We start from the raw sequence: 27194 nt of genomic DNA, 5'->3' as shown, positions 1-27194 counted from the left end.
TACATTTTATATATATATATATATATATATATATATATATATACACACACACACACACAAACACAGTATATATATATGTCAAAACAAATGCAGAATATTAACACAAATGTCATTGAATGTAAAAAAATATATAAACTTTTGCAACTTTCACATTTTACAAGCATAGTACAAGCAGTTTATGAGTTGGTGAAAAGCTAATAATTAAATAAAAAATAAAAAAATAAAAGAATTAAAAAATAATCTAAATAAAATACTTGATCAAAAAATAATAAATATTTTGTTTACCTCCATTAACTGACATCAGAGCAGCATATGAATGTGTTATTAAATTATTGAAATATTAACTTAAAATCTCAGGGGGACTTCAGATATATTTTTACTGGATGCAGGGAAGATTTACATGGGTTTTTCTGTGGTCCATCAGGTCTGGGTCATGAGAACGTTTGGATCGGTTTGAATGATCGCACAGTGGAAGAGGATTTCCAGTGGACTGATGGGATGGATGTTGTGAGTCATTTTTCAAATATGAATTAGTCCCAAATAAACACCCCTTGAACCTTCAACTGCAGACTGTGAAGAAACTGACAGTGTTTACATGGTCTGCAATAATCTGACAGATCCAATGTGGTTTATTTATTCCATTCAGATTTCCGTGCACGTTCTTACTCCAGATTGCTTCATTTGTAATAATTTGACATTGTCTGTTCCTCTCACAGGTGTATGAGAACTGGCGTGAGAATCAGCCGGATAACTTCTTCGCGGGCGGAGAGGATTGTGTGGTGATGATCACTAGAGAGGACGGCAAATGGAACGACGTGCCCTGCAACTACAATCTACCTTACGTCTGCAAGAAAGGAACCGGTGAGACACTGTTTGAGCATACGTCAAAAGATTTTAAATTTTTTTTGGAAGTAAAGGCCTTACAAAGTGACGCCAATAAATGTTGCATGCACTGCAATATATCTTCCTCAGAATTTGTGTTTTATATTTGCTTGCAGATGTAAAATGATGCAGAATTAAAATATCTTGGAAAATCTGAACAAAATTAATTCGATTCGATTTCGATTTTCAAGCTCTCAATTCGATTCGATTTCGATTTTCGATTCGATATTCGATTTCAATTCCCGATTCGATTTACCTGTATATTAAACACTTTTTTATTTTAGGTACACTTGGGTACAATAAAACAAAACCCAACTCTATATTTCAAATGCATACAATGAATAGACAGAATTTTGATGCAAGATGAAAAACTAATGCTGAAAATTGGACAAGTCAGAACAGTCGCATGTCTTAATCAAACAGGATCACGTTATTTTATGTTTAAAACAAAAACAAATATCTGTCAGTAGTGTTTGAAAATGTATTTCCCCTTTGAATGAAGTTGGTTTTTCTGAGCCCATTTGCAGATTTATTTCAGTTCTTTTTTTAATCCTAAACTCAATTTTGATCAATTTCATCGTAAACAAGACCTCTTCTGTCATTTTGCTTCTCATGTAAATTTTCATGAGATTTGCACCGGAAAATGTCAAAAGTACTGAGGTAGAACAGCACTTTTTTGTGTTCCCTTTAATTTATTCCTTACATTTTCTTGACTTGGTCTTAAACGTGCATAAACCCTGTACATAAGTTGAATTAGCAGTCAATAATGTTTTCTGACCCTTTAAAGCTTTAATGCATCGTCCAACACTCACTTCACTGACACACACCTCAGAACGGAGCACGCTTTCCAGTTTAAGTGGTTATCGATGTGTGTGTGTGTGTGTGTGAGTGTGTGTGTGTGTGTGTGTGTGTGTGTGTGTGTGAGTGTGTGTGTGTGTGTGTGTGTGTGTGAGCTGCACTTAATAAACTGCACGAACATCTCAATGTAACATTGACTGTCATCTTCTGTATCAGTTTCGCTCTCGACAGTAACACAGATTAAATGATGTGTCCACTGATTCCTCAAACACTAACGCAGAGAGTGAAGTCAGTGTGTTCAGTTCTCATCGCTCTAAAGGCGAAACGCTTGCGTGCAGCACCTCGGTCCTGATTCATCGGGTCTGTGTGGCATTTCAATGGAGAGACGTCTTTCAGTCCTCCACACAACGGGGTCTCAGTTTTTAGGGTGTGAGTATTCAGACCCCATTGAGAAGGGCTCAGATTGTGGATTTAAGCTCTGGGCTCTGCACTACATTTCCCACGATGCCGTCCTTTGTGGCACGTCCAGGATCTCTCGCGGTTTTCTGTGGCTGCGACGGCAGAGGACAGATTTACAGCCTGCCTATGGAAATCAGGCTCATTGTCTGGAGACGGAGCGTTTGTGCCAGGACTTCAGGATTTCACTTCATTTCAATTGAAAAGGTTTAAACGTTTAAAAAAATTGAATTGTCCCTCCTGGAACCTGAAGTATTTAGATTTGTGTTCAAAAATAAAGGTTTATCAGTGATTGATTGTGTTTGTGTCAATTTGACCCACATTCAAAACATCTTGAAACTCTGGTGAAACTGTTTCTTATTGAAAATTTGTGCATTTTTCTCATTTAGGTTCATGATTGTGAATGATTTTAATCATGCTCTTAAAGGGATAGTTCACCCAAAAATGAAAATGACCCCATGATTTACTCACCCTCAAGCCATCCTAGGTGTATATGACTTTCTTCTTTCAGAGCAGGGGTGTCGAACTCAGTTCCTGGAGGGCCGGAGCCCTGCAGAGTTTAGATCCAACCCTAATTAAACACACCTGATCCATCTAATCAAGTTTGAAAACTACATGGTATGTGTGTTGGAGCTAGACTCTGCAGGGCTTGCGGCCCTCTAGGAACGGAGTTTGACACCCCTGTTTCAGACAAATGCAATCGGAGTTATATTAAAGGGGTCATATGATGCTGCTAAAAAGAACATTATTTTGTGTATTTGGTGTAATGAAATGTGTTTATACGGTTTAAAGTAAAAAAAAACACATTATTTTCCACATACTGTACATTATTGTTTCTCCTCTATGGTGTGGCTGACTCTGAACTTTTATAAAGAATATCTCTTTGGATTTGAGACTTTAGTGTTTGCAACTTTACAGATCTTCTTTATGCACCAAGAGCTTGTAACACTCCAAAGAGAAAGGAAAATTTGAAATCGCATCATATGACCCCTTTAAAAATGTCCTGCTCTTCCAAACTTTATAATGGCAGTGAATGGGGGTCCAGATTTTGAAGCAAAATAAAGTGCATCCATCCATCATATCAGATTTGAAGGATTTTCAGGATCAGTTCAATTAGACAAACGCTGATTGTTTATGATGTATGATATGCAGTGTTGGGGGTAAAGCATTACAAGTAACGCGAGTTACATAATCAGTTTACTTTTTTTCAAGTAACTAGTAAAGTAACGCATTACTTTTTAATTTACAAGAGAATATCAGAGTTACTTTTTCAAATAAGTAACGCTCCCTTCAACCTGATGCTTATTCATTTCACTTTTGGTGTGAAGAGGCTTTTATATTTGCCAAAAATATAACTTTTTTATTTTAAAAACAAACAAGCAAGCCCTGTCCAGATTTAAAAAGTAACGTAATGCATTACTTTCCATAAAAAGTAACTAAGTACCGTAATTAGTTACTTTTTTATGGAGTAACGCAATATTGTAATGCATTACTTTTAAAAGTAACTTTCCCCAACACTGATGATATGTCTGTGTGTTTGCAGTGATGTGTGGCACTCCGCCGGCTGTCGATAACACCTATCTAGTGGGCCGCAGACGCTCACACTACGACATCCACGCGGTGGTTCAGTACCAGTGCGCCGACGGCTTCTTTCAGAGACACATCCCGACTGTCCGCTGCCGACCCAACGGGACCTGGGAAAGACCCAAGATCATCTGCACTAAATGTGAGTCTAAACGCTGATCTGAATAAATATGGGTGGCTTTCTAAAAATGTTTTAGATATTTATTTTTTATTAATTTTATATTTACATTTTTTTTTTTTTCGGTTTCATTTTAATTTTAATTAAAATTGATTTAATTATTTAAATTAATTTAATTATTTTAAATGTAAGTGTTTTTGTCATTTTAGTAGTTTTTTTTGTGTATGTCTATATAGTTTTTATACATTTTATATTCCGGTTTTACATCAAAAATTGAAATGTTGGCTTGACAACTAGCTGAATTTAAATCCTTATATTTTATTTATCAAGTCACAAAAATGTGTGTGTGTGTGTGTTTTTAATGGTTTTAGTTCTTAGTTTCAGTTCTAGGTTAGTTAACTATAATAACCCTGGTTGTAAAGGGATTAAATAAATTCATCAGAATCTAAATTTATTTATTTTATTCGTACATCACCACAGTATTCAATATTCACCTTTCCAATCAACTACATATTCAGCCACTAGTCACCATCAATGTAACAAAACAAAAAAGCACATGGAAATGTAACAGTTGTTAAGGAGTCCTGCTCATCACACCATTTTTATATGCTGCCAAAAATGATCCCATGTTTTTTTTATGTCTCCCCAACATGCACACATATGATGAAATTTCAGAATCTGAATTGGTTTAAAGCAATTAACCAGTTAATTAAATATTCCTGATTTAATCAGAAGTGTTTAATTGGATAAAAGCATGTGCCGAATTAATTAATATAGTGTAAATATAAATGCAAATCAGATGTAGTCATGTGACCGTTTTGTTTCCTTCCAGCGCGGCGATCTCACCGTTACCGTCGGCAACACCACAGATCTCGGCGCGAGCATCGACGACACCGGAGACACGGATCTGGGCACAGGGGGCGGGATTAAGCCACGGTGGTGGAGCTAAAAAGCAGGGGTCGTGACCTCTTACCCCGTGGCCTGTGTTCCCGTGAGTCCATGAGGAATCGCTACAGACGGAATGGACAGAAATAATGGTTCTTTTTTACCGCTGTTATTTAGGTTTCATTAACCCTCCGTTCACATCTAGAGGAATGTTTTTCATTGGTTATTTCACGCAGACGTTCGGTGATGTGTCACTCACCGCCACAAACGCTCTTCATCTTTATACGATAGTCGTTTTAATTTGTCTACGCAGCAGGTGAAGGTTCTGGTAGCTCATGCTCATATTTCTTCAGCTTTAGATTTTTGGGATGTGATGCTTTAATGAAGTACTGAATGTCCAAACTGCCCAAAATCATTCATATTCATAAAATGAGATGATCTTCAAGCCTTTAAATGGCACAATGATTCTTTGTACCCCTTGAGACTTTACTTTTTTACTTTCATGTTAGGCGTTTGGTGATGATTTGGTTTATATTGCAAATTTAACTATTGTGACGTGTTGGATTAGAATCATAGTGAAACCTCTTATGTTCATAAATGAGTGAATCTCATGAAGAAAAGCAACGTCCAGCTTATGCTTCACACCAAAACTGAAAGAAAAACATAAGAAGTTATGTTTTGCATGAAGAAAATTGAAGCCTGTTTTTAAAACCATTAGGATTTTTTTTTGTATTGTGACAATTAAAGCACATTTTCCCTCAAATTAAACATCCAAATGTTTAAAAAAAAAAAAAATCTTAAAATTAAAATTAAATAAAAAATCATCCTGTCCAGAAAAAGTTTAATTTTAATTAAAATGAGAAATTCAGCATAAATTAAATAAATGGCACCATGAAATATATTTAATATAATCATTTAAAAATTGCCTTTACAATTTGAATGTATTATTATTATATGTGTAATTGTAATATGTTTAATTGTCATAAAAATGTAACAATTAAAACAATTCTTAATGCCAGTGTTATTTTAGTGTCACTGAGATTCTATTATAGTTTTTATTATATTTCGAATCAGTTTAAATGTTTCCATTTTCAATTTTCAATTTAATTTTACTTAAAGTTTTAGTAATCTTTTTGGTATTTTTTTGTCATTTTAGTAGTGTTTGTTTTTATATATGTCTATATATTATTTTTTATTTCTGTTTTTGTTATTTTAGTGCATCGTTAAACTAAATTAAAATGACAAATGTTGCCTTGGCAACTAGCTGAAATAAAAATGTATTTAATTTTATTTCACTTAACATTTATATTTATTATTTTTTAATGGTTTTAATTTTAGTTTTAGTTTACCTATAATAACCCTGCTTTATGCAAAATGTAATTTCTTATTTCTTTTTGATGTGGGGTGAAATATGAGCAAAGCTGAACTGAAACTGAGTTTGTGATTGAATCAGTTCTCACACAAATTGTTATGAAGCTTCCGAAAGATCTGGAATAGAGATGATTGACAGGTGCTCGTCATGTGTGGATTTGAACATCAAACTAACATCTCTGTGTTCAGCGTGATTCCAAGTGAGTCATTTCTGTTGACTTCCGAAGGATTTATTTGAGTCTTTGAGCAGAAACAAACACAAACACGCTGAGTCCTCAAGAGGGTGATAGAGTCTCCTTCAGATCTCAGTGTTATTAAATTTAATGGATTACTATTCAGGTCACTTCATATAAACATGTCAACAGTTCAACTTGCTTGGAAAGATCAATACATCGACCTGAAAGAGAAAACTGAGCCTAGGAAAAAGTGTATGCATGAACACATACTTTAAATTGCGTTGTGACACATTTGAGTGAGTGTTCACAGACTTTATCAGGTACGTTTGAGGCCACAGGGTCTCGTGTCTCATTCAGACGCTCGTATCTGATCTTCACGACCGCGTATGAGAGTTTATTCTCACCTGCTGAAGTGTGTGTGAATGTGACGTGTTGTAGGAGTTTCAGACGGATTCATTTCACATGCCTGTTGCTTGGTAACATGTCAACATGTGTCTCGGTGTCCTTCCTGTGTGTGTGTGTGTGTGCAAGAGAATGCAAGTGTGTGTGTGTGTGTGTGTGTGTTATTTGTGACAACTGCATGCGTTTCTGTGTGTGTTTTTTGTTTGTGAAGTTTTAAGTGTTTTTTACACTACAGATGAGACTCATTAATTAATTCACAACCACACACACGGCAAAAAATGAGTTTCATTGTCAATATTTCTGTCTTGTTTTCCAGTACAAACATCTAAACATTCCTAAATAAAGATACATTTACTTGAGAAGCAAAAATATTACTTTTTCTAACAAAAATTAAGTGTTTATGCTTAAAACAAGAAAATGTCTGCCATTGGGTTCAGAAAAATAAACTTGAATTAGGTTTAATTTTTCTTCCCCAATTTGCAGATATTTTTTTCCAATATTACCATAAAGTATGCTTCCCAGACAGCAACATAGTGTTGGCCCAGATCCGGCCCACATCTGGCCCGTGTGAAATCCATGCGGGCCAGATGTGGGCCGGATCTTGGCCGAAACTGGTTGCCGTCTGGGTTAATATAACACTTTACAAATCTACTTTAAAATAAACTTGTTTTCTCTTTGAATTGTATTAATAAATGTAAATTTTTTTACCCCACTGACAGATATTTTACTTGTTTTAAGCATAAACTCACTTAATTTTAATAAAACATAATAAGTCTTGTTTTCTGAAAAATTCAAATAATTTTGCGTCTTGCATAAATTTACTCTCAAATTAAAAAACCAACATTAAAAAATCCTGTTCTCATCACTGCTAGAGGTTTGAAAACCATCCTGTCCAGAAAAAATAAATAAAAATGTTTTATAAATTCAGCATGAATTGAATTTAGTACAACAAATATTACCATAAAGTATGCTTAATATAACACTTTACAAATCTACTTTAAAATAAACTTGTTTTCTCTTTGAATTGCATTAATAAATGTTTATTTTTCTTACCCCACTGACAGATATTTGACTTGTTTTAAACATAAACTCACTTAATTTTAATAGTATTTGACTTAATGTTTTAAGTAATTTTGCTTCTCAGGTAAATGTGTCTTAATTTAAGAATATTTCGATATTTGGCAAAAATCTTTTTTTGCAGTTCAGTATCTGTTTCTAAACCTAGTGCGCTTCCTAACTAGACAACTTAAAGATGCAACTTCTTTAAGGTTTTCTAATATCACTTTAACAGAGAAGTTAATGTCAGAATGCATTGCAGCAAGCTCAGTTAAATCTAATGCAGTATGTGGGATGAAGTTAAAAATACATTTTATTTAGTGGTGGAAAATAAACAACCCAATTGCTGGGTTTGTCCCTATTTTACCCATGCACTGGGTTGTATTTAACCCAGCATTTTTTAGAGTGTAGTGTTAAAACTGAACTTAGGCAATTCTATTCTCATTTTACACCAACAGAAATTAATTATACTTCAGACTAAATGTGTACAAATCCATTTCTCTTCTCAGTATTTAACATGACGAGTGTCTCCATGATGCATTTTGTTCATTTTACAGGTGAATCAATTCTAAATATGCTAATGTTATGATATATTTTATGAATATGAAGTATGCATAAGTTTATTGATGTTTTCTGAGAGGCCTGTGCATGACGGCAGTTTTTCATACACAGTTAATTTTAGTATGCTGTGCTGTTTTATTGCTCATTATTGCTCTATTAGGACTCGTCCCATTGGAAGGACACTCACTTGCATTCATTATGTGATTTTAGACATCAGCAGTCACACAAGCACACATTCATCTAATGATTTAGGCCAGAAACATGCTTAATGCATGCATACTTTAAAAGAATACTTTACCCAAAAATGAAAGTGTGCTCACCCTCAGGCCATCCAAGATGTAGATGAGTTTGTTTCTTCATTAGATTTTGAGAAATTGCTCTGCAGTGAATGGGTGCCGTCAGAATGAGAGTCCAAACAGCTGATGAAAACATCACAATAATCCACTTTCTGTAATAATCCAATAATCCTTTTTCTGTTTCTTTAAGCAAAAGTCTCCTGTGTAGGAGAAGCAATTGAGATATTAAAGCGATCTCATTTGTGATATTTATTTCCGGAGGGATTTGTTCTGTTGTGTTATACAGACTCATGTCCTGCTGTCCATTTTCCCTCCATTGTGTCTGATCCTGACGCCCACTTCAGGTCCATGAGGTCAGATTGAGCTGCTGTTGATCTGATTGTGTTGAAGTTACTCTCATTGTTTGCTATATTTAGTTTTCTTTTCTGGCCAGCGGCCTGTTCTTCCATCTGTAAGACTCACACAAAGGCAGTGTTCACTTTCCAGCCCAGAGAGCTTCATATAAACACACACACACTTATGTAGAGAAAGGGTTAGAACTTGATAAAAAGTATTAAAATGAGCTGAGAGTATCAAAAACCCATATTTTTTTAATCAAGGCAGCATTTATTTGATCAAAAATACAGTAAAAACTGTGAAATATTATATTATGTTAAAAAATGTAATTTATTTCTGTGATGCGCAGCTGTATTTTCAGCATCATTACTCCAGTCTTCAGTGTCACATGATCTTCAGAAATCATACTAATATGCTGATTTGCTGTCGTTATCAAACAAGAAAGGTAATTGCTACATTTTACTCAACAATTCTTTTTTTTCCTTGCAATTGCGAATTTAAATATCAATTTATTTATTTTTTTTTTGTCTGAGTTCTGAGTTTTCCAACTCACAATATTTTTTTCACCACGGAATAAAAATAAATAAAAAGGCAATTGTGAGTTTATATCTTGATTTTTTTCTCAGAATTGCAAGAAAGAGTCAGAATTGTCAGATAAAAACTCAGAATTGTGAGTCAAAATTGCCTTTATTTATTTATTTCATGGCAGAAACAATCTTCAGTTTGTGTTTCGTTACGTGTATCTCAGTTATGAAAAAGAAGAAATGACAGATATGAAGTGAACATTTATTCTCTCCAGCGTTTAGTAGACCTATTTCACTCATAAGCCCCGTTTAATTAACTAATTAATGGTAAAATCTGATTTTTTGCGTTGCATTTTCTGTCCTCAGGGTTACCTTTATCTGAATAAACATCTCCTTTCACAGAGGTATAAATGGTTAACTTATTCGGTTGGTTTGAGCCCTTCATGTGTTTTCAAAGACCGATCAGCCATAAACAGCAGATTCAGCTTTAAGCTAATGAGCATCTCCGTTGCCACGGTTACCGGCCACATCAAAGCGTTCCGCTCCGCAGATGAAATAGTTAAACATGCTCTTTGTAATTCCAGAAAAAATAGCCAGCATCATGAGCGTTTGAAATCCTAATGGGGCGATCAGAGAGAGACATCTGTTTGAGTCGCATTCAAACGTGCCCAGTTCGAATCTACACCCTCAAAACAACATTAAAAACTTATTTGAATCGATTCAGGATTCAGTTATAGTTCATTAATGCGAGGAACATCTGCCAAAACATACCGAATCAACATATTTGAAATATGCATGCATCAATGATTCAGATTTTAATAATCTATGAAAAAACTACAATTGGTGAAGAAACAATTTTCACAAATAATTACAAAGAAATGGCCAGTGACATTGTCTGAAATAAAAGACTGAAAAAATATTTTCTTGTAAAACCTACTCCAATAATATTTCGAAAAATCAGTACAGTGTAGTTATTGTGCTTTATGTGTTCATTTCTTATCCAAAATTCAACCAAATTGGCCCTCCAGTCAATGTTTTTGAAAATGATTCTGAATAATTCTGAACCAAGCTAACAGGTAACATTCTCAGAACTTTGGCTAAGGTTCTGGCAGGGCTGCAGAGCAACTGATTACACGTAATCCAAAAATAAAGTACTTGTTAGATTATATTACATTCTAAAATGCTCATAATCAGATTACAGTTACTTTTTATGGATTACATGATTACATTATTATTCACAAAATGGCAGTAAATTATTTATAATTCATTCATAGTTTGGGAAACCCTGCTGTAATTTAATGTATAATCCATTTTTGATGTTGATAACAAGGTATGGAATATATTTTCTTTCTCTTTGTTTTTTGTTTTTTTTATCAATATGGTACACAACCCCATTCAAGTCTATGTGATCAACAAGTTAGATCAAAAGTAATCTAAAAATAGTCAAACTACATTACCTAATATGTGTAATCCAGATTATTTTATCACGTAATTTGTAATCAGTAATGGACTACAATTTATATAATGTTTGCAAAATTATAAAATGGAATGTTGGCTTAATGTTGTTGTCACATAACCAAGAACAATATTTTTTAACATTTAAAAAAGTTTTTTTTTAAAAACATTTTTAAGGCATTTTTTAAACATTTAAAAGCTGGACATTTTGAACATTCAGAGAACATTAACATTTTCATAACTTAATGTAAACATTAGCAAAACGTTAGCTGGGAATAATTTTTTAATTGCAATTGAATCGAATCAAATCATCGTCAGAGCAAATATTTCCACCCTTTTAAATAAGCCGTGGATAAGGATTTTTAATGGCTAATCATTTAATTAAATTATATTCTTATCCTCAGGAACATTGCAGATACAGTGTTACAACTGATGTAATGATGAAAGATCACTGGGCCGGCAACACTGCAGTCGTTCCGATGATGTTATCAGCTGCAGAGCAAAGGTCAGAGATTTGATTGGACGAGGCAAAGAAATGTGATCTCCTCACATATCTTTAAATTAATCATTCGTCTAGTTTCACTGTGTTGCAATGCTATAAATATCTCTCCCTGCTGAACCCGTGCCCCGGCGTTGCCTTTGGAGCCCAACACGAAGAATTATAAACAGCGAATTTCACAAGACAAGAGATATGAGGGTTCATGACAGGCAAAGCGCACACATACCACAGAAAAGTGTTGGGAAAACACTATGCAACATAGAAAAAGATACAAAAGATCCCAAGTAAAACATATGGGTGAATCTGCCAAGAACGCATTCAGGACATATTTTGGCATTTGACAAAAGAACATCTTTTGTAGCTTTATATATCATAAAAAAGGTTTTTATGACTATTTCAATACCATATCTCACACTGCATGAGTTTGTGTGTGTGTGTGTGTGTGTGTGTGTGTGAGATTCACCCAATCAGGTACTGTTTTAGTAATATAAACTAATTTAAAAATAATTCTAGTGAATGAAAAAAAGTCTTTGCAGCAAGAAACCACTACTAAACACACACAGACATGATCAGGCCACACCCTGAGCGTCGACGGCCTTCAAACGTAAACTATGTAAACCAGTCCAGAGTCCATATTTATTGAGATTTCACCAACTGACGAGAGATAAACCTGGTTGAGATGAGTAGTTTGAACTGTTTCACACACTTTACACTTGAACAAAGCTGCAAAACACCATGTGAAATAGAAACTCGGATGACTGACATTTTGGTCGATACCAACAATCGACAATTATCAATTATAATATTTCAAATCCATACCGTTCACACAGTACCATGCTTATAATAAAATAAATAAAATTAGGCATCTAATATCATTCTAATCACACTGATACTGACAATGAAAAAAATGCATATAATCTAGCACAGAAAAAGAATTTACTGCTTGAATTTGAAAAAAAAATAGGCCCAAAGTCTTGTATCTGCTTATAATATCCCAGCTTACATGGAATGTTCCAACAAGATTCTCTCAATGTTATGAACAAACGTTCTTCCAGTTCCGTTCTCATTGTTCATGGAACTTTTTTCTGAAACGCTTTAGTCTAACGTCTTCTAAATGTTTGAGAAAAATCCCAGCAGACAGGGAATGTTCTCAGAATGTTCTGGCTAGTTTCTCTCAAAATGTATGAACAAACGTTCGTTCAAAGTTATCTAATAAAGATGGTAGCACAAAAACGTTATTTATACATTGTTAATAGACCTTTTAAGTTTGTCTGACGTTTTTGTAAATGTTACAACTTGTTTTAGAATCTTCACAGAACATTCAAAAGTAACATTTCCTTAATGTTGCAAAATGATACAATGGAATGTTCCATTAACGTAACATTTTTAACTGGACGTTTTGAACGTTTGAACTTAATGGGAACGAAGCAAAATGTTCTTAGAAGATTTTTGTTAGCTGGGATCAGCCTGATCAGACCGAAAGGCTCGCTGGACATTTTAAAAACACAGATATAGTCACTGATACATTGATGCTTTTACAAATAATTTATGGCGGTTTCAGCTGAAACACTTCACTGTCCTGTAAAGAGGACACATGCATGTTCTTGCACGTGGATGTTGATGATTTTAATTGTTCTTCTTGCCGTTGCTGGCCTGCTCCTGAGGAACGTTCTTCATGAAGAAGGTCTGGTCCATGTAGCAGCGGACGGCGAGGAGGACGGGCACGGCTGTGTACAGCAGGTTCAGCGTGACCACCTGCCTCCACTCGTCTTTAGGGATGCGGTAGGTGAACGGTGTGCGCGAGTGAACAGACGCGCCCAGGTGAGTCCACTGCATCTGTGAGAACATCACACACACGGTTAATACTACAGACAGATGAGATATTAGACGAGATATTTTTTTAACGTTACTGGCACTGATCTGAATTGTAAATGGATAATCCAAGGTCATTTTTTTGTCTCAATAAGACTATACCAGTTTTAAAATCTGTTGTATTATGTTTTGATCTAAACTTCTAGATAGAAGTTTAATTTTGAAGAGATTTATTCAGACAAAACAGTACAGATTGATACTGGGCTGTCATATCAGTTACTGACTGTAACAAAAATAATGATTAATTATTGTATCTTAATATCTTCATTTCACACATTTTCTCTGATTGATGATGTTTTCTCCTTTTCAACCTAAAATGTGTAACCAGTACAAAAAAAAAAAAAAAATCAAAACTACAATGATTATTTGACTAAAACAATCTACAAAATTATACATATTATATAATTCATAATAATTGTAAATCATTTTAATTAAAATAAGTTTTGAATAATTCAAAACTAAATTCCCAAGTAAAGTTCCTCTCAGTGTTATTTTAGTATTATTTATATATTATTGTATTATTTATTAATATTTCTAATTAGCTTTTATGTTTATATTTTTAATGTCACTCATCTGTAGAAATCACAGGTATATTGACCAGACTGAATAATCAACCAATATCTGATTTTTAAAAAATTTTTATATTGTGTAATATTTTATCGTAATATGTAAATATTGTGTAAAACAAGTTTAGCATTTTTTTGAAATAGCAATTTTTTTGTGTGTGATTTTTGTCATTTTTTAAACATTTAAAAAAATATATTTATATTTATCTTAAATTTATTTTTATTTCAGTTTTAGTAATTTTAGCACTTCAGCTTAAAACTTATTTGATTTCATTTAATTTTCAAGGCAAAATTTTTAGTTTTTTTTTTTTACTTTTTCATCTAATATTTGTCTTTTTTGTATGATATAAAGCTAAAAATGAATAATTATTTATTAATTTATATGAACAAAATATATTACTAAATAATTGCAGCTTTTCAATAAACGAAAATGAGTTTTAATAGTTTTAGATAACAACAACAACAGCACTGGTTGCTGTATATGTACCTGAGCTACAGCTCCTGCGAGGACCAGCGTCCAGTCCAACATCCATGTGCATCCAGGAGTGTAAAGCCCATAAACACATGCCGTCAAGAGCGGCAAAACATAGAAGAGGAACACCAGCATCTACAAGACATGAGATCCATCAGTCCATCATGTTTCCATCTCAATGATATCTCTATATGTCATTCTTTCCGTACTATAGTATATACTAGTACTAGTGCATCTCAAAGCATAAAAATCAGACTCACCGTGACTTTTGGAAAGCCGACGCTGTCTTTCATGTAAGGCTCGTACTGGAAGATGTATGTAAAACAAAAATCCAGAGAACATTCGAGAACAACCTGTAAAAGAAATAAAAAAGAGAGAAGGAAAAGGGTGAGTGATGGAATAAATGGCTGGAGAAACAGACACTTGGACGGATGTGTAGATACTTACAAAGCCTCTGAACGCAGTGAAGATGATGCTTCCCATGAGGCCCAGCGTAAGCAGCAGGTCTGTGGGACGAGACAGCAGCGTTTTCTTCTGCTCCACCTCCACCTACAGACCACATCAAACCCATCTAGTACTTCCACATCAGTAGAGACTTTAGAGGCGGTGTGTTCACCTCAAGGCACATAAATAGTTTGAAATGAATGGCTCGGCCACTGCTGGATTTGTAAATGATTATACTCATTCAAGATGAGCGTTTATTCTCGGTTCTGATCAGTGGATCTTAGAGGATTGAATCAATACTGTGCTGTCAATCATCAGGAATTTCACCTTGTCAGCAGGAATGATTGACAGCTCTCTCGGCCTGTTGAGAAGCTTTGCTGCCGCCCATATGGGTAAAACCAGAGAAGGGGCGTTTCTCCAGAAAGCAGGGAGGAGGTTTTTTCCATATTTACCTGAAACACAGAAACAAACACATTCACATTTTCATACATCAGGGGAGGGTTTTAACAATAAACACACACTTTTAGTTTGGAGAAGTTGAGTTTCTGACCTACTACAACGCCTGTGATTAAGACGATCTCACTGGCGATCATGGATCCGGCCCATACGAGAGCTAAACTGCGAAACGGCTTCCTGTATGAAGAGAAACCAACAACACGACATCTCAATCACAATTGCTTTATATCATTTTTGCTTTAATATAAATGTGTATATGGTTGAGCAAAAAGCCATTTTTTTTTTTTTAGATTTGATTTTTTTTTTCAAATATCAATTTTTTTTTGTGACTCTATCATTTAAATAAGTAAAATAATTGTTATAAAAAATTGTAAAATAAGTGTTAAATATTAAAAATAAAAAACATATATATTTAAAACAATATAAAATATACAATTATAATTTTTTATATTAAATTTGATATATATATACATACATAATTTTATTATTTATAATAATTATTTATATATATAATTAATTGAATACAATTTTATTAATATTAATATATTATTAAAATATACTGTTTGTGTGTGTGTATATTTTTATAATTTAAATATTTATATTTAATGAAAAAATAACATTTATATTAATATATTACAAGCTGCATGCATAATAATTATAAAATAATTGGCAAAATCCGTTAAAAATAGTTTTAAAACTATTGAAAATTCACCTGGAGAGTTTAATGTGTCACTCTGCAGGAAAAGTATTTCATGTCAACTTCCCATATCTGCGTCACCCATAAATATATTGGCATTGTTGTGTTGCTGTGTGTTTTTGTAGTTGTGATAATGATTGTACCCTGCAGTCATGTGGTGGGCCATGATGAGGAGCAGACCGTAGTGAACGACGCCGTCCCAGTAGCTCATCATGATGCCGTGGGCCGTGCTGAGGTACGGCTCTCCCTTTAACACACATGTGAGAGGGTCAGTTCCGTCAGTGTGTGTGTGAGTGTGAGTGTGAGTGTGAGTGTGTGTGTGTGTGTGTGTGTGTGTGTGAGAGAGAGAGAGAGGAACAGGTTGTGTGTGTGTGTGTGTGAGTGAGTGTGTGCGTGTGTGTGCATGTGTGTGTGTGAGAGAGAGATCTAACCTTGCTTATATAAAAGTCCATGAAGCCCTTGATAAATCCGTGGTGCTGCAGTGCATTGGTGATGCTGACAACAGAGGTGAAGGAAAACACGGCAAACACTGAAAGACACACAGACTGGAAACATCAGCACATCTCTCACTCTGCACACGTTTATCTCTCTCTCTCTCTCTCTCCCTCTCTCTCCATCAAACCCAAACAGCCCTTCTCTCCTCTCCATCTCTTAGTCTCTGTCTGGCTTTCACTTTCTTTTCCTCGCCAGCTATTGATTTCTCTCCCAAACAGCAGTTAATGATGGCTCACGGTTGTCCAGGTGAAGGTGGATTTTAATCATGCAGCCCTCAGACCAGAGTTTCTTCATTCCCTATTTGAAAAGTCACCTTGCTTTTGGATTCAAGCATGCATTAGCGCTGGCAGCCGGACAGATAGAGGCTGGAGAAACTTTAGAGGAGCTGAGATCACTCATGGATTGATCACAGCAGGGCTGATTTAGTGGCTGTCCACCGACTCAAGAGCTGTCAATAACGGCGACACGTCCAACATGATAATGTATTGCTCTGAGGGTCCAGAAGCATCTCAAAAAGCTCTCAGTTAGGATTTAAGTTTAAGCTTTGCTTCCAAATGGTGTCCTGAAAAGCTTGAGCAATATTTGAATTGCAGACTTTGGTATCTTGACAAGTCTGAGCACAGTTTGAGATCTCAGACTTGTCTGAAACTCTTGATTAGTTTACTGTGGTCTTTTTCTCAAGAGAAACATGAGCAGGATTGAGCTCATATAAAAATATCAGTTTGCTATGCATACAGAACTACCACATTTTGCTATAAGTTTGATTGCATCATATAATAATTGCTGTTAATAGTGTTCATCGTCTGTTTGATTACGTCTTTAATTGATTTTTCCGTACATTTCTGCCATATGTACATTGACTGACAGTCACCACTGATAAGCTACCACTAAATATTGTAGAAACTTAGTTTCCTGTAAAGTTGCTTTGCAATGATTTGTATCGTGAAAAGCGCTGTACAAATAAACTTGAATTGAATTGAATTGAATTTGCAAACTGATGCATAGTAAAAATGATTTTTCGAAGTTGCAAATAAAACAAAGATTGTGTTTAAAATACTATTGCAGTCTTTCTACTTAAAAATTTCACGTTTAATTCAATGCGTTATTTTGCCGTTTCTTCCTAACTTTAATTTTTTGTAATTATTTGTGAATTTCTGAGTGAAAATTCAGAAATTGCAAGTAAATTTCACAAACAATTACAAATAAATATTTTTTTTTAAGCAGAAACACTGAAAAACTCCAGTAATCTTTCTTTTATTTGCAAATTTTAAAATAATTTTTACGGTGTATACTGCATTTTTCCCAGTGTGTCTGGAGAACGTAATTAATTTTTCTTTCATTTGGGGTATTTTTGGGTGTTTTTGTATTGTTGCATTGCGTCTTCATCTGTCAGTATTGGTCTTACCGTAGAAGAGAGGGTCGGTAGATTTTTTACTCTTGACACTGAGGTTTGCCAGGAGAAATATCGTTGTAAGAACCATAATGCCTATTGCCAGTATAACCTGTGGACTGGACGAGAAAACACGTCATTCGAAACATCCGTTTGATGCATGCCATTTCATTCATAATGCAGAATAAGGCTGTAGTCCAAGCGTGAAAATGAGATTATCAGAGGTTTGTTTTTATCTTACATGATCAATGACAAACTAAATCTCACAAAAACCTATCCAGATCATACTTCACCCCCAAAACAACTAAAAAACTAAAAAAAAAAAAAAAGTTATAACTTGCATAAAGAAAAGAAAGTCCATTTTAGGAATGCATGTAATTCTCATTATTGAAAAATTAGATTTCCATTAAATTCTTATGACTGTATTACAGTCAATTTTATTGTATTATATTTAAAATGCTGCAATACATTTTTTAAAATTAAAATCAGTATCAAATATTTAATATAATAAATATAAATATATTTATTGTCAAACTTAATTCCCATTTAATTCTTATGACTGTAATACAGTAAATTTTATTATATTACATAAAAAATGTTGCAATACAATTTTTTAAAATTTAATAAGCATAAATTAAAAGTACAAAATATTTAGTAAATATAAATATATTTAATACATATAATATATTTAATATTTAGATATCAAATATTTGCATGGTGTAAATAATTTACAACTTAAATAATATATCTTTTTCAGCATTAATGAAGGTTAAAGTTGTAGTTCAAGTGTATAAATGAGATTATCAGAGGCCCATTTTTTTAAAATACGTCATCATTTGCATAAAGAAAACAAAGCCTATTTTAAGACCATATGCAATTCTCATAATTGTCAAAGTTGAGTCCTATTTAATTCTTATGACTGTAATACAGTAAATTTTATTATATTACACTAAAAATGTTGCAATACAATTTTTTAAAATTTAAATAAGCATAAATTAAAAGTTCTAAATATTAGTAAAATATAGTAAATATAAATCTATATAATAAATGTAATATTTAGATATCAAATATATTTAATATGACTGTAATACAGTAAATTGTATTATATTACATTAAAAAATGTAATAAGCATAAATTAAAATTACAAAATATTTAGTAAATATAAATATATTATATTACACTAAAAATGTTGCAATACAATTTTTTAAAATTTAAATAAGCATAAATTAAAAGTTCTAAATATTAGTAAAATATAGTAAATATAAATCTATATAATAAATGTAATATTTAGATATCAAATATTTGCATGGTGTAAATAATTTACAATTTAAATAATATATCTTTTTCAGCATTAATGAAGGTTAAAGCTGTAGTTCAAGTGTATAAATGAGATTATCAGAGGCACGTTTCTTAAAAATAAGTTAGCATTTGCATAAAGAAGGACCATATGCAATTCTCATTATTGTCAAAGTTGAGGCTTATTTGATTCTTATGATTGTAATACAGTAAATTTCATTGAATTGCAGTAAAAATGCTGCAATACGATTTTTAAATATAAATAAGTAATTTGCAATTTAAATAATATATCTTTCTTTATTATGGTAATGAGAATTTTGAGGGTGAAACTGAATTACATTTGTGTGAAATCATTTCACAATATGAAAAATATGACTATCAAAATGTTCTTGACCGATTTCATGAGATTCACCAATGAAATCTAGAAAGCAAGAATGACTTGATGAAATAAAGTAGAGGTTGATTGCCCTCTTTTGGCCAAATCACATCATTAAAAACTCATACAAACTGTTTAAAAGTCTTGTAAACTTGTAAAACATGATCAATTTGGCATTGTTTAATGCCAATGCATTGTTCTTTAACATGCATTATTGTAAAATAATGACATACGAGGCAAACTTACTCTTGTAGGAAGGACACATGGTTGATTGTGTAGAGAATAAAAGGTGCTGTCAGAGACAGAATAAAAACACTGATCTCTGGAGGCAAATCCATTTGAGAAATCAGGAATCCACAAATATGAAATCAGCTGAGCTCTATTTAACGACTCTTTAACGCAAAAATACACAAGCAATATATAAAAAAAACAATGAAAAGCTATTAAATAGCTATTAAAATAAATATCTAGAAACTGCAATAAGGCATCCTGTGCTTTGATTTCTCTGAGCTTCAAGTGTGTCGCTGTGGTTCCTGTAGTTTAGCTACTCAGCACTGAGGATGATGGAATCAACATGAAATCAGGGCAAACCTTTCAAAGTCCACGGACTCTGAACGATTACCGCCCATTAGTTTAAAGAAAGAGTCCCATCAATAAGGCGCAACCATGATCAAAGACACTTCTGACTTTACAGCAATTTATTATTTTATACTAAATATTATATATCGGTATAGCCTATATAGGTGCTGATTGTTTGGATTATCTCAGAAGAGACCCTCCAATAACTGAATATCTATTTTTTCCCCTTAATATTAATAAAATGATATGTTTTATACTTGTTTAGACCGCAAAATATCTTTACAATAAAGACATAAAATACACTAATTAAAATATATTTTTACAAATGTCTATTTCTAAACAGGGGGAAATAGTAAACCAAATGACTTGTGATTGTTTTCTTTTTTTTACGGCACAAAATTCACCTAGCGTCCGCGATGACGTCAGCGGAAGAGTCCTCCTTCTTTCAGATCAAGATGGCGACGTCGACCAGGAAGTAGGTAAACAACCGTACAGGGGTAGAAAAATATGGATTAACCCCTCCAATCCGCCTTTACCGATCAAGAAAAACCCAGATTGAGTGGTCGTTAGTGCTCGTGGAGGGGTTTCGCGTACCGGGGGGTTTAATTAACGCGCGGTGAGTGAGTTTTCTGTCAGGTTAGCATGTTAGCACGAATCAAACAATAGCGCTCCATTGAGTCAGTCAGAAAAATACGCAGACAGTTGATAAATTCGTTAATAAATCAATTATGTTAATCTATAATAAGCTGGTAATCATATCAAAGTGACGTGCTTGAGGGGTCAGTGCTGTATGGCTGAGGGTTTTCAGGTTGACAAACGCTCAGACAGATAATTCGATCACAATCTGATAGATACTTAAACGTTTTTAGTTTGATAATGTCTTTTTATTAAGGGTGAGTTAGTGACGGGTTGTATTATAGACGTCAGAATAAAACTGACACACACTTACAGTGTAATTCCCCCCAAGCTGTCACATAGACAAGGCCTACATATTTAATATATTATATTTTAACCCATTAGCCCTGACATATGTCTGTCTCACATTCTATTCATTCTATCAGTTAGCTTTCTATCTGAAATAAACTGCTTTATTTTATATATAATATATAAATGCCTCAAAAAGGTCCGATTTTTTTTTTTCATTCAGATCATCTGGTAAGATAATTTGTTAATGGAAACTCATGCATTTAATAAATAAAAATGCAGAATAGAACTAAATATATGAATGCATATCCAGGCATGTATCTGTATCTTGTATATTTTATCTCGCTAGTTATCACAGCCAGTTCAGTGATAGGTCAAACAAACCTGCAAGGTTCAGGTAAGCAGTTGTGTGCATCACCAGCATCATATGATCATACATTCTGCTTTATCATCAGTACAAGACGACTTTCCAGCAGGACTCATCAGTCTGAGTTATAAACACTGTAACGAATAGATTATTTGTGATGAGTATCATGCTGACTGATCTCTCTCTCTCTCTCTCTCTCTCTCTCTCTCTCAGAGATGGCTGGAGAATGACAGGGCTTTGACACGTGACCATGTTTCTGCTCGGAGCCTGATGCCCACTCTTGCCACGTCTGTTGTCATGGAAACGGAGGACTATCTGCACCCCGAGGGCCCTCAGCTGGGGAGCCCGAAGTTCAGCGCTCCCAGTCCTCCTCTCACAAGTTCCATGGAGGTACATACTGAGCCTTATAATGTCTGAACAACCACACACACTTTACATTAAGACACACCGTTTACGGTAAATGTTACGGTTACCCCTTTACTATACTAAGGCTGAAGGTCTGCACATGTTTGTTGAACTTGAATCCTGAACCTGAGACCCTGTGACTCAAAACCAAACCAGAAATTGCCATGTTTCTTTAATTTCCTCTCTGAGTGAGTAGAACAAGGGTCTAAAAAAAAGTCATGTTTTCCATTAAAAAAATGAATTTGGCCTATTTTGGGGACTTTTTTTTTTATAATGATGTATTGCATTTTTTCATGTGATTTAACTACAGTGATGTTTGTTTATAATTTTACTTTAAAAACGTACGGTAAATTATGTGATTTTGTTTTGGGGAAAAATTGCTTAATTGACATTAAAATGTCACAATACAAAATAGGCTTATGTAATTTTACTACGTTTAATATCTTGTGAAATATGATACTTTTTTTTTTTTTCCATAAATTGCAAACTTTGGGGAAAATTGCCATGAAAATGTTACAATGCAAATTTTAATGGTCCTAAAAATAGACTTTTCTGTTTTTATATATATATTTATATAATTTTACAATTAAGTTTAATTGTAAATTTTGTACAAAATTAGTAAAAAAAATTAAAGAAAATATTAATATTAAATTTTTCATGAATTACAAACTTGAACCTGGAAAAAAAAATAATGAAAATGTCAGAGCAAAAAATATTAATGATCCTAAAAACAGGCTTTTCTATTTTTTATATAACTTTACAATTAAATTACAAACCTGAACCCAATACAAACTTGAAATTAGACTTGAACATCTGTCCCAAACCTTTCTGAATCCAGGTCAGGCTTAGGTTTGATAGCAGATTTAACTTAATATACAAACCTGCAGGAGTCTGTTTGATGCTGCTTTTTTCTAGTGCCATACTCTTGATGACAAATTTCCTGATTAAATCTGCAGTTTTGAACTTGAACCGTTTTCTCTTCATCATTATTGCTCTAGTTGGTCTTGAACCCTGTCCAGAATGGGACGGACCTGGCGTGCTTTGGTAGCCAATGGTAATCATTTCTCTAGAAACAGTAGCCTCACGTCACCTGGTTTATGGTGGTTTATTTGGTGAACTGTTGGTCTTCACCCTGTATGTGTGCGGTTTGTTTCGGGTCTCACCGTGTCAGTATGAGTCACTAAATCATCAGCACTGCCAGTAAATATTTGGGTTGATGGGTAATATCTTTGCTGAATAGTGTTTTCAAAGGGCCACTTCCTGTGTCAAATGTGCTGTTTGTTTCCTGTTTCCCCCAGAGTCAGCTGTGTCCGTCGAACTCATGGACGTACCCACAGCAAACTCAATACAACCAGCACTATCCTATGCAATCTGGGAGGTGAGTCGTGCACAGTGTCTTTTCAAAAAGCATGCATTATCCATTATATATAATGAATTGTGCATTAAATACATTAATAATAATGTATTGACAATAAATAGTCAACACAGCGTTTTATTCCTCGCTGAGTGCATGCAAAATGAACATCCTGAGGTTTTCACTGAATGATCCAGTAATGACGTTTTGATTAAACATTACAAGATACAAAAAAATGTTAATTCAAACATATGCATGGATTAATTGTTCACAATAAGATCTATAGTATGCATTAAGAAAATAGATTAAATAAGGTGAATTATCATTGCATGCTGACATTATTTGTCTCTCTCTAATGTGTTTAGTGCATTAGTTTCAATTGCAGTTTAGTTGTAAACATGTGACATATGCACTTTATCATGATTATAGTTATCCATTGTGTATTTATGTACAGAGCGATCTGATATGAAATATTCTAGGAGTGTAACTGTACACAGAAATGATGGTTCAGTACGTACCTCGGTTTTAAAGTCATGGTTTGGTAAGTTTTAGGTACAGAAGGGGAAAAAACTAAACACAAAAAATGCTTCTTGTTGTTTAATGATCAAATTGTGGCTCTGTCTTTAAATAAATTCAATTATAATCATAATTTTCTCAGGAATAAAACCTCTATCTCAGCAAATGCTGTAACTATATAGGAACCCCTATTATTTGCACATTACTATAATATTAAAAGTTCCAATTAACAACAGAGCACAAGCTATTAAATTCAAATGCTATACTATAAATATAATAATCGACACAAAAAAGCATTTGTTGTTTGAATATCCTGATAAAATGGACAGAATTTGAAAGATGACAAGATAACAAAACACAATTAGGTGCGCTATAGACAATCTAGTGAAGTTTTATTCACGCATCAACTAAAACAGCATAGACTAAAAGATCGATGTTGAGATTTAGGAGTCATTATTGATTAATTAAAAGTAAAATATATAAAACTAGGAGTTTTAAAGTAAGTTCCGCATATGTGCAGTGGTTAAAACATACGTATCGAACCGAAAGACTTGTACTGAAAATTTCCTGTATGTATACAGGTACTGTTACACCCCTAAAATATTCAGACTCGATCTGTATTCTAGTAGTATTTGAAGGCTTTGGAGACATTCTGCTCTGTGTGTGTGATTGTTCCTGACCTCTCTCCTCTGATTTATCAGGCAGCTCCAGCCGAACCCGTCCTCGGGTCTGGACCTGTCTGACATAGACTTTCACGACCTTGTGCAGAACGGAGATTTCTCCCAGGTAAGAGCAGATCCCGTCTCTTTTGTTATTGATCGAGGTTGAACTCACCAGAACCATTGGGAAAGTAATTCAAAAACAAGCACTGAATGTGTCATTTTTCCTTTTTTGATATTGGTTCCTGATTCGTGAGAATTGGCTCTGAAAATTCTTCCCAAAGAGGAAAACTCAATACAGTATGGAAGAATTTATCTGTAACTTGCAATCACGTCACTGCGTCCCAGAATCACCACTAACATGTGCTTTGACTATTTTATGCTTTAATAAATAGCTTCGTCTGCAGGAAAATGTACGCCATCATTACGGCGAATGCAGGATAAAAGCGCAGGTTTGAATATCTGAAGCGCAGCATACAATTATGATGATGTAGCTGCGGCGTTAATGCGAACACATTAATGAGATGTTCATTTTAGCGCCGCTACAGAATGTTATTTGTGTAATGAATAAACTGAACTGAAAGTGAAATCAACCAAGATCTCATTCTTGAATCATGATTTGGTCAAAAACAAAAAACAACAAAAAAACTAAAATAATTTTAAAATGTGAACGTTGCATACTGTTGTTTGACACAGTGTTATTTTAGTATCATTGAGCTAAAATTTGTATTTTTATTTTATTTAGTTTTTATTAATATTTTGAATTATTATTTTACTATTTTTGTTTTTATTTTAATTTAAAAGTTTTAGTATTTTTTTGGTTTGTTTTTATTATTTTAATTGTAATTTTTGTATGTCTGCAAAGATTTTATTAATTTTTATATCAGTTTTAGTGTTTAGTACACCAAGTTAAAATACATGAAAATGAGAATTGTTGCCTGGCAACTAACTGAAATAAAATAAGTTTAAGTTTGTTTTTTTTTTTGTCTTTTTTGCAATATTTTAAATAAGTTAAAGTTTATTTGGTAACACTTTACAATAAGGTTTGTTAGTTAACTTTAGTTAACATGAACTAAGCATGAACAATATTTCTACAGCATTTATTAATCTTAATGTTAATTTCAACATTTACTAATGCATTATTAAAATCAAAAGTTGTGCCTGTTAACATTAGTTCTCTGTGAATTAACATGAACTAACAATGAACCACTGTATTTTCATTAACTAACATTAACAAAAATTAATAAATACTGTAATAAATGTATTGCTCATTGTTTGTTCTTGTTAGTTAATGCATTAACTAATGGAACCTTATTGTAAAGTGTTACCGTTTATTTTATGTTTGAGTGTTGCATGCAGTGCACAGCTTCACAATCTTATTAAAAATAGTAGGAATCGCAGTATTTACTGCAGTGTATTCTCTACATAGACTATCACTCTGTGTCACGTGGAATGATATTATATGGAGGAAAGAGTTTATCTCTTTCTTGCTCTCTCTGTGCATGAGAACATAGAAACTAGTTAGGATAAAATGTTTCCAGCTTTATATTTGATTGTTCAGTCGTCTTTGCACAGATCTTATCCACATAACTAACACTGAACTGAAATGATTGCAAATGGAAATATCAGTTATATGCTGCTTATGTTTTGCTGTTCAGGCACATACTCACTATTTACTCTCTATTTGCATACTATCAAAAGCCATACACTGCTGTCAACACTTCTTAAACTACATGCGGTAAAATTAGGCTTGGCTGCCTGTAAATATGGACACAAAAGCATCATTTGCTGCAGTGTTAAGCTCATGCTTTTCTCAAATGAAAGTCTTCTGGTACAGCTCTAGTTTGGTTAAATCTGCATTGTTTACAGATTTTTTTTTTATTATAGGCTGTTCGATGCATTCCGGTGTTTTTGTTTGCTATGGTTGTAACATGAAAATTATTAACCATGATATCACGTGATTGGTTACCTGAAATCTTTATTTTTTTAATTAGTTTATTTGAAATCTTTATTTAGTTAATTCGTTTATTTATTTAATTTGTGACGCTACTGTTGATTGGTTACCTGAAATCGTTCATTTATTTATTTGTTTGTTTGTTTATTTAAATTTGTGATGCTACTGTTAATCTTTTATTTTCCTCTTAATTAATTAATTAAATTTAATTTGTTCTGCTACTTGTGATTGGCTACCTGAAATCTTTCATTTTTCTCTCTTATTTATTTATTTAAATTGTGATGCTACTTCAGCAGCATTATTTTCTCTGATATTGTATTTACGATAGAGCAAATATTTACAAATATACAAAATTTATTATGAATTTTATTTATCTAAATAACTTCTGATCATTATATCAAAGTCAGATTGTGCTGATTCTAATCTCTTTGTTTTGTATAATAAAAGTCCCTGTTTATTATAATTGCATAGAAAAGAGTGAACAGCAGTTTTTTTTTAAACTCCAATTCCAAAAAAGCTGTGTAAAAATGTAAATAAGAATAAGAACAGAATTTGCAAATCTAATTTTTTATACATATTTGCATTGAAAATAATCTAGGACCCTTGTTCACAGCTGTTTGGTCGACTAGTCTAAAAGCAAGAAACCCCCAAAAGATCGTAAGAAAAAAAAACCTCTGTGTGTGCGTGTAGCATTTATAATAGCCTATATTTGAAATACTTAAAATATGAATCACACTGTCAAATCCCTCAATGAATTCCGCTTGCCGCACACTTGCCTCGCGTTATCATCATTTCATTTTAGGCGGTCGTTAAAAAGAAAAAAAAGAAGAGCATACACTCAACGTCGGTCAAAGCATAGCTTATGTATTCAAATCAGCTGGGGAAATGCAGAACAATGGAAAATCAATCAATAGCCTGACAGAATTCTTAAAGGGGTCCTATTATGCTCTTTTACAAAGTCTTGATTTTGTTT

General features: G+C 33.4%; 3 protein-coding genes across 3 annotated transcripts in view; 2 read left to right on the top strand and 1 right to left on the bottom strand.

Annotated features, from left to right (window-relative positions):
- Positions 1–5371, top strand: part of LOC107748524 (neurocan core protein-like) — a gene marked incomplete at its 5' end in the record, with an annotated part of 18823 nt that extends 13452 nt beyond the window's left edge. Inside the window, 4 exons of the mRNA XM_016563332.1 lie at positions 425–507; positions 717–861; positions 3680–3862; positions 4671–5371. Coding sequence (XP_016418818.1) covers positions 425–507; positions 717–861; positions 3680–3862; positions 4671–4768 — 509 coding nt within the window. The remainder of the gene's footprint in view (positions 1–424; positions 508–716; positions 862–3679; positions 3863–4670) is intronic.
- A 6650-nt stretch (positions 5372–12021) lies between these two features.
- On the bottom strand, positions 12022–19860 carry tm6sf2a (transmembrane 6 superfamily member 2a). Its single transcript, XM_016563333.1, has 10 exons — positions 19710–19860; positions 17807–17910; positions 16338–16435; positions 16050–16153; positions 15304–15386; positions 15081–15205; positions 14757–14858; positions 14570–14662; positions 14325–14444; positions 12022–13235 (listed from the first exon to the last, which is right to left on the bottom strand). The coding sequence occupies exons 1-10, from the start codon at positions 19799–19801 to the stop codon at positions 13026–13028; spliced, it is 1131 nt and encodes a 376-aa protein (XP_016418819.1). The 5' UTR covers positions 19802–19860; the 3' UTR covers positions 12022–13025.
- Positions 19861–20495: 635 nt separating this feature from the next.
- Positions 20496–27194, top strand: part of LOC107748522 (protein strawberry notch homolog 2-like) — a 39205-nt gene continuing 32506 nt past the window's right edge. Inside the window, exons 1-4 of the mRNA XM_016563331.1 lie at positions 20496–20658; positions 21547–21723; positions 23037–23116; positions 24310–24394. Coding sequence (XP_016418817.1) covers positions 21604–21723; positions 23037–23116; positions 24310–24394 — 285 coding nt within the window. The 5' untranslated portion in view covers positions 20496–20658; positions 21547–21603. The remainder of the gene's footprint in view (positions 20659–21546; positions 21724–23036; positions 23117–24309; positions 24395–27194) is intronic.

This window comes from Sinocyclocheilus rhinocerous, unplaced genomic scaffold (genome assembly GCF_001515625.1).
Source record: "Sinocyclocheilus rhinocerous isolate Xijiao unplaced genomic scaffold, SAMN03320098_v1.1 scaffold380, whole genome shotgun sequence".
In the NCBI taxonomy this organism is placed as follows: Eukaryota; Metazoa; Chordata; class Actinopteri; order Cypriniformes; family Cyprinidae; genus Sinocyclocheilus; species Sinocyclocheilus rhinocerous.
This window is presented reverse-complemented; position numbering and strand designations above follow the sequence as displayed.